Source organism: Elephantulus edwardii, unplaced genomic scaffold, assembly GCF_000299155.1.
Source record: "Elephantulus edwardii isolate Elephantulus edwardi_28Jun2011 unplaced genomic scaffold, EleEdw1.0 scaffold00224, whole genome shotgun sequence".
In the NCBI taxonomy this organism is placed as follows: domain Eukaryota; kingdom Metazoa; phylum Chordata; class Mammalia; order Macroscelidea; family Macroscelididae; genus Elephantulus; species Elephantulus edwardii.
The window spans coordinates 53,109-62,008 of record NW_006399974.1 but is presented as its reverse complement, the minus strand read 5'-3'; the positions used below and the strand labels follow the sequence as shown (position 1 = coordinate 62,008).

The 8,900-nt window shown below is 38.9% G+C and overlaps 1 protein-coding gene across 1 annotated transcript in view; it reads right to left on the bottom strand.

The window, feature by feature from the left end:
- The window catches only part of LOC102846469 (interferon-induced guanylate-binding protein 1-like), a 41,764-nt gene that overhangs the window by 9,709 nt on the left and 23,155 nt on the right, over window positions 1-8,900 (bottom strand). The window contains exon 6 of the mRNA XM_006898229.1: window positions 7,498-7,778. Coding sequence (XP_006898291.1) covers window positions 7,498-7,778 — 281 coding nt within the window. The remainder of the gene's footprint in view (window positions 1-7,497; window positions 7,779-8,900) is intronic.

Genomic DNA, 8,900 nt, shown 5'->3' with positions numbered 1-8,900 from the left:
GAAGTCCAGTGAATACCACTATCATTCAAATATATGCACCAACAACTAGAGCCAAAGAGGAGGAAATAGAAGATTTCTACCAGCTTTTGCAGTCAGAAGTTGATCAAACATGCAATCAAGATGCATTGATAATAATGGGCGACTGGAACGCAAAAGTTGGGAACAGAGAAGAAGGTTCAGGACTTGGAAAATACGGGCTCGGTGAGAGAAATGAGGCTGGAGATAGAATGATAGAGTTCTGCACATTTAATGATTTATTCACTGCATATACCTTTTATAAGAAACAAACGCAGGCTATACACATGGGTCTCACTGGTGAAACCAACATATTGACTACAATAATCAACTTAAGTATGGTGGAGATAGCTAGGATGGTGCAGGATAAGATAAGGTTTCAATCTGTTGTTCATACAGTTGCTATGATTTCTAGTGGACTCAATGGCACTTACCCTAACAACAACAGAATAACATCTTTAAGGGCATTATATCACTCAAGAGCCTTTATCAATCAAACTTTTGCTTTAACTCATCATAATAGTATCTTGACTATCTAGATCCTCTGGTCTGATGCAGGGATGCTCCTTTTGCAAATATCCAGCTTTGTAAACCTTGGAAAAGAATGTCACTTATCTAGCAACTATTTTGAAGGAGGCAAATTTGGCACCTGAACCCTTCTATAAGAAGCACATAAACTTTCTTATACACAAATCCCAACACCACTGCCCCAGGAGCACTAATATTACAGGGTAATGAAGAGGAAATACAAGGACAGAGGTTGTGGGAGGTGCTGGTGGGGCAAGGAGAGGGAATTGGGTTGTATGTTGGCAAGGCAGGGAGAGGATGGGAACACAGTATATGTGCCAAAGGGGTAGGCCCCTATGACCAACACCTGATCGGTTTGTTACCGGCATACTCTCTGATCAGCTTTTTCAGGTTAAATATTTGTCAGTCAAATATTGCTCTACTGCTGAGTCCCCAGATTAAGACAAACTAGGGAGAAGAACTGACCATCCACTTCTGAAATAATAGGCATTCAAAAACCCTAAATACAACAAAGCACACTTAGGTTAGACTGGCAGATATGGCACCAGAGGATGAGCCTTCCTACTGGGAATCACAGAGAAGGAGGAAGAGTTGCAAACAGAGCCTCATGACTGGAATGTGAAATATAACAAATATGAATGTAGGGAAATTAGAGATTGTTAAGGAAGAAATGCAATGCATAAACATTGGCATACTAGGCATTTGTGAAATGAAATGGTTTGGCATGGGACATTTTTAATCAGACAGTCATATGATCTACTATGCTGGAAATGAAAAGGTGAGAAAAAACCATGGTCACATTGATAGTTAAAAAGACCATTTCTTGAAATACATCTTTAAATACAATGTTGTGAGTGACAGGACAATATCTATATGTATACAAGGAAGACCTGTTAATACCATTATCATTCAAATTTATGCACCAACAACCAAAGCTAAAGAGGAGGAAATAGATGACTTCTACCAATTGTTGCAGTCAGAAATACATCAAACATGCAACTACGATGTACTAATAATAATTGGTGACTAGAATGCAAAAGTTGGGAATGGAGAAGGATTGGTAGTCAAGAAACATAGACTTGTTGACAGAAATGATGCTGTAGACAGAATGACAGAATTCTGTACAATCAATGATTTATTCATTACAAATACCTTTATAAGAAACACACAGAGTGATGATATACATGGACCTCACCTGACAGCCTACACAGGAACAAAATGGACTATATAAGTGAGAAAAATTGCTGGAGAAGCTCAATATCCGCTGTGCAAACTAGGACAGATGTTGATTGTGGGTCAGATCATCAATTACTTGTATGCAAGTGTAGTTAAAGAAAATCGAATCAAATCCACAAGAACCAAAGTTGGAACTTGAACTCCCTCCTGAATTTAAAAACCATCTTCAGGAATAGAATTGAAGTCTTGAATACTAATTAGCAAAGACGAACTGAGCTGTGAGAGGTTATCAAGAAAATCATCCTTGAAGAACGCATATGGTCATTACAAAGACAGAGGAAGAAGAAAAGACCAAAATGGATGTCAAAAGAGACTATGAATATTGTACTAGAGCACTGAGAAGCCAAAGCTAAGGGAATAAATAAAAATGTTAAGGAACTGAACTAAATATGTCAAATTGTAGCACAGGAATACAGAGCAATATATTATAATGAAATGTGTAAAGAGCTAGAGTTGGAAAATCAAAAGGTCAAACTCGCTCAGCATTCCTTAAGCCGAAGGAACTGAGGAAAAAAAATTCAAGCTTCCAGTTGCAATAGTTAAGGATGTTTCAGTTAAGTGGGCAGAATGCTGAATGACCCAGGAAGCATCAAAAGAAGATAGAAGGAGTACACAGAGTCACTATACCCAAAAGAATTGGTTGACATAGAAAATGTCATAAAAGTCTGTATGATCAAGATACTATGAGGTATCCCTTCTCAGTCTTTTGGAAAAGATCAAGTGAAGAGCATATGGTGATGAAGGAAGAAGTTGAAGCTGCTTTGAAGGAACTGGCAAAAACCAGGGCACCAGGAATTGATGCCATTTCAATTGACATATTTCAACACAGACAATCCCCTGGACATGCTCACCAAGTTGTGCCCAGAAATCTAGAGGATAACCACTGGGCCAATTGACTGGAAGAGATTCATATTTGTTTCCATTCCCGAAAAAAAAAGGTGGTCATATAGGGTGTGGAGATTATCAAACAATATAATTATTATTAGATGCAAACAAGATCATGCTGAAAATTATTTAAAAATTACTGGAAAGGCACATCAGCAGAACACTGCCAGATATGTAGGCTAAGTTTAGAAAAGGCCGTGGCTGTAGAAATGTTATAGTCAATGCTAGATGGATCTTGGCTGAAAGCAGAGGATACCAGAGGAATGTCTATCTGTGTTTTATTGATTGTGCAAAGGCATTTGACTGTGTGAATCACAACAAACTGTGACTAACTCTGAGAATAACAGGAATCCCAGAACACATAATTGTGCTTATGCAAAAAAACCCCAAAAAACCAAACCCAAAACCAACAACTTATACTTGGACCAAGAGGCAGTCATCAGAACAGAGCAAGGAAACACTGCACAGTTCAAAATCAATAAAGGTGTATGCTATGGATGCATCCTATCTCTGTACCAAGAGTGGTGATTATGGAGCCAAGCAAACTCAAGCTGTTAACAATCTCAATCCCTTCACCATCTATCATGATGCTGATGATTGGCCCAGTGGTGAGAATCTTTGTTTTCTTGGTATTGAGCTATAATCTGTATTGAAGGCTTCAGTACTTGACCATCTGCAGCAAATGGCTCAGCTCCTCCTCAGTTTCAGCAAGCAAGGTTGTATCATCTGTATAATGCATGTTATAGACGTATCTTCCTCCAATCCGGATGCCACATTCCAACTCACAGAACCAAGATTTCTTGATGATCTATTCCACATATAGATTGGAAAAATATAAAAATGGGATGCATCTCTGGCATACATCTTTCCTGTTTTTGAACCAAGCAATTTCCTTGCTCTGTTCTGTTGCTGCCCCCTTGTACAATTATAGCTTTGGCATAAGCACAATTAAATGTTCACACAATTACTTTCTACACATCAGAAAGCTGGATAATGAGTAAGGATGATAGGAGGAGAATTGATGCCTCTGAGCTGTGGTGCTGGTAAGAGTATTAAATATACCACGGACTGCTAGGAGAACAAATAGGTTCATCCTAGAGAGAGGAAACCAGGCTACTCCTTGGAGGCAAGGATTCTGAAGCTTGGTCTGACATACTTGGACATGTTTCAAGGATGAAACAGTTCTTAGAGAGGAACACCATGCTTGGGAGTGTGAAAGGACAGCTAAAGAGATGAAGACCTTGTAGAGATGGATTGACTCAGTGACTGGGTGATGGAGGTAGGTGTGTCAGAGACAATAGAGTTTTCTCAGGATAGAGCAGATTTCAGGGCTGTTATACATAGGGTCCCTATGAGTCACAACCAACTTGATGCACATAAAAGTGACATCAAAAAGAACAATAGATTTTGTAAGGATAGCAGAGTTTGGGGCAGGGTTTTGCTGTGCTTTACATGGGATTACTGGGAACCAGAATTCACACAATACAACCTAACGACAATAGTAATGACATCAATATTGAAAGAGAAATCATTCAACTGGTTTTTGACAAGGAGATGAAATGAGTCAAGTAGGGAAACGACAGTATTTAAACAAATGGTGTTGGCAAAATTGGAAAAATATCTGCAGAAGACTCAAGCAAGATCCACACCTCACTCCAGATAAAAAACCCAACTCATTACAAAGGCTGAAAAAGAAGAAAAGACCAAGATGGATGTCAGAAGAGACTCTGAATATTGCATTAGAGCACCGAGAAGCCAAAGCTAAAGGAAGAAACCAAGAAAACAAAGAGCTGAACAGAAAATTTCAAAAGGCAGCCCAGGACGACAAAGCAAGATACTATAATGAGATGTGCAGAGAGCTGGAGTCAGAAAATCATGAACTTGCTCAGCATTTCTTAAGCTGAAGGAACTGAAAAACAAATTCAAACCATGGGTGGCAATAATTAAGGATACTTTGGGTAGAATGTTAAATGATCCAGGAAGTATCAAGAGAAGATGGAAGGAATACACAGAGTCAGTGTATCAGAAGGAATTGGCTGACACAGAAGAATTTCATGAAGTGACATATGGTGATGAAGGAGGAAGTTCAAATTGCTCTGAAGGAATTGGCAAAAAACAAGGCTCCAGGAGTTGACGGCATACCAATTGACATATTTCAACAGACAGACACTGCCCTGGATGTGATCACTAAGTTATGCCAAGAAATCTGGAGAACAACCAGCTGGCCCGCTGACTGGAAAAGATAGATATTTGTTCCCATTCCAAAGAAAGGTGACCCAACAGAGTGCAGAAATTATCGAACAATATCATTAATATCACACGCAAGCAAGATTTTGCTGAAAATTATCCAAAAATGTTTGGAACAATATGTCAACAGAGAACTGCCAGATGTGCAGGATGGATTTAGAAGAGGTCGTGGTTCTAGGGATATTACAGCTAGTGTCAGATGGATCTTGGCAGAAAGCAGAGACTACCAGAAGAATGTCTATCTGTACTTCATTGACTATGCAAAGGCTTTTGACTGTGTGGATCACAACAAGCTATGGCTGACTCTGAGAAGAATGGGAATCCCAGAACATTTGATTGTGCTAATATGAAACCTATACTTGGACCATGAGGCAGTCGTCAGAACAGAACAAGGAGACACTACACGGTTCAAAATCAAGAAAGGGTCCTTCAGCGATGTATTCTATCTCCATACCTTTTCAATCTGTATGCAGAACAGATCATCTGAGACGCTGGGCTGTGCAAAGAGGAATGTGGCATCACAATTGGTGGAAGAGTCACCAACATCCTGCGTTATGCAGATGACACAACCCTGCTTGCTGAAACTGAGGAGGCCCTGAAGCACTTGCTGCAGAAGGTCAAGAACTGCAGCCTCCAATATGGATTGAAACTTAGCATCAAGAAAACAAAGATTCTCACCACTGGACCAATTGGCAGCATCAGTATGGATGGTGAAGAGATTGAGATAGTTAACAGTTTTAGTTTACTTGGCTCCACAGTCAACACTCTTGGTAACAGCAGCCAGGAAATCAAGGGATGAATTGCATTGGGAAAGTCGGCTGTGCGGGACATCTCAAGAGTACTGAAGAGCAATGATGTCAGCCTGGAAACGAAGGTGTGCCTGTCCGGGCTATCGTCTTAGCAATTACGTGCTATGCGTCGGAGAGGTGGACAGTGAATAGGGTTGACAGAAAGAGAATTGATGCCTTTGAGCTGTGGTGCTGGAGAAGAGTGTTGAATATACCATGGACTGCTAGGAGAACAAACAGGTTTGTCCTGGGGAAGGTGAAGCCGCAATGCTCCTTGGAGTCAAGGATTCTGAAGCTTCATCTGACATACTTTGGGCATTTTGCAAGGAGGGACTCATCCTTGGAGAGGGACATCATGTTTGGCAGAGTGGAAGGGTGGCAAAGGAGAGGAAGACCTTTGATGAGACGGATCGATTCTGTGACTGGAGTGGTGGGAATAAGTGCATTTGAGATGGCTAGGTTGGCACAGGATAGAACAGCATTTGGAGTTCTTGTACATAGGTTTGCTGTGAGTCGATGGCACACAACAGCAACAACAATGACATGTCAGATAAGGGACTTATATGTAGAATTTATGAAATATTTGAGAACCACAACGAGATCAAGGTAAGTAAACCAATTGAAAAATGGGCACAGGATATGAACAGATAAGAAGACATTCAGATGGCCAACAAGCACATGAAGAAATGTCCAAAATCCCTAGCTCTAAGAGAGATGCAAATCAAAACAACTATGAGATATCATGTCACCCTAGTCAGAGTAGCAAAATTTAATGGAACAGCAAGCAACAAATGCTGGTGAGGTTGTGGAGAAACTGGAACCCTTATTCACTGTTGGTGGGAATTGTAAAATGGTGCAACCACTGTGGAAAATGGTGTGGTGCTTTCTCAAAAAGTGGCAAATAGACCATTTGACCCAGAAATTCCGCTACTGGGAATATACCCTAAAGATACCATAACCGACATCCAAGCATATATATGGACACCCATGTTTATCACAGCTTTGTTTACAATTGCAAGAAGTTGGAAACAATCCAAGTGCCCATCAACAAACGAATGGATAGAGAAGCTGTGGTATATTCACACAATGGAATACTTTGGTGCATTGAAAAACAAGGAACTCATGCAATATTATTCAAAATGGGTGACCCTGGAGGACATTATGCTGAATAAAATATCTCAGTCACAAAATGACAAATATTGCATGGTGCCAATGTTGTAGAATGAGACTGACATCAGGGTTGGGGTAAGACTGAGAAAAACTGGATAAATGTATACTGCATTGAAATAGATGAGTGAGAGAACAGTTTAAAAGTTATATGTGATTGGGTATTAATGGTTATCACAAGAGTCCAGAATTAAGGTTGCATAGAGGAGTGTACTCAGGGCGGTGGGGAGGGGGGTGCGGGAGGATTGTATACCAATGAAAGAATTTTTATTTTACTTTTCAAAGAGAGGAGTGAACTTGGGGGAAGGGCTCCGCAGGGAGAAAAATGCAACAATGAATGAATGGAAATCTAAAATCTCTGTAAATGTTCATTAAAATTAATAAAGTAAAATTTTAAAAAAGAAAGAGAAATTATTAGAATTTTGAAAACATTTAACCTAACTTGCTAAAATAAAAAAAGAATGTGATTTTGACTATTTTGAAAAGATAAAAAAATGAAAGAATCCTTTATAATACAGTTTAAATAATTCATAGTTTTGTTTAATTTATAGCATTCAGAAGAAAGGAAATATCTAAAACAATTTTTATGAAAAGTGTTGTCATACTGTGGAGGATAACAATTATATTATACCTCTAATTCCTTCTGAAACTTTTGGTTCACATCCTTGAAGGAGTTCTTCATGAAGACCTCGATGGCCTCTTTCTCACAGTTTCTATGCTGGTTCAGCAGTTCCCGAAGGGTTTCTGTGGGCAGCTGTACCTTCTGGCCCATCTGCTGGTCATAATGGGCAATGGCCTTTTCCACTGCAACCAAGTTCTCTGTTTTAGCCAAGGCCAGGACTGCGTTCTCCATGCATGGCAGTTTCCCACTGCTGATGGTATCGACATAGATTTGTATTAATTTCTCTAGCCCTACAGGAAGGGAAAAAGGAAAAAAAAAGACTGTCAGTTACAAACAGGAAGGGAGAATTACCTGTATTCTGACCAGAGAATGTAACTTACTTTTTAATCAACTCTTGGGGTATCTGTATGCCTTTTAACTGTAACAGTAATACCTCTAATGGTTTTTTTGGATGGAAAATTTTGTGAGTTCCTAAATCTAGGGACATTTAAATATTTAGCATATTCTCTCTACTTGAAGGAAAAATACTGAAATGAATGAATGAAAATTCAGGATTTATTCCCCCTCCCCTCAAATATTGGGCTCTTGTCTTTTGTTAGGTATTTTCTCTCTATCCTAATTTCCCATGTTTTCTCCCCTCCCCTCACTCCTCAGTTCAGTTTATGTGGAAGACTTGACTTTTTTGGGAAAAGCAGTGACAGGTTCTTTTGTCTGGCTTGGGTTAATGGGGGTTTCTGGATAACTCTTCATCAGAGCTACCTGTAGTATGACTAATTCACCACAAATGGATGGGGATTTTGCTAGTTTTAGCATTGAAATTCTGCATCTCAGAAGAGACCAGTAAACAGTTGTTGACCCTACATATAACAGCCCTCATTCTTATCCTTAACTTTATAATTTTAAGTACAGTTTGTATAGATGACACCAAAATTTATTTACTTCTCTGACTTCATTTTTTTAAACTTCAATAGTGTGTACATAAGTGCCTTAATAATATCTCTACTTGTGTATATCAAAGGGATTTCAGTATTGTAAATTTAAACCCCAACAATTTCATTTACACTGAAAAACTAATCATCTTTGTCCTGTCTACATATAAGCAGTTGCTTAAGTCAAACCCCTGAGGTCAGAATTAGCGCTTCTCTATTTTATTTATTCTTATTTTTAATTGACTGTTCTTTTTTATATAAATTTTGTCTTATGTTATTACCAACAAAATAACCACACCTTTCCTGACTTTTTTTCAGGTTTGAAGGGTTATTAAGGGTCATAGTTTTGAGGGATTCACCAGTCTCTAATCAGACCAGTAAGCTTGTATATTTTCAAGTGTTGTTCCATATTTTTCCACTCATTCTGTTCAATTCGAAGCTAGGAAGATCTATTAGTCCTTTACTATATATATATATATATAT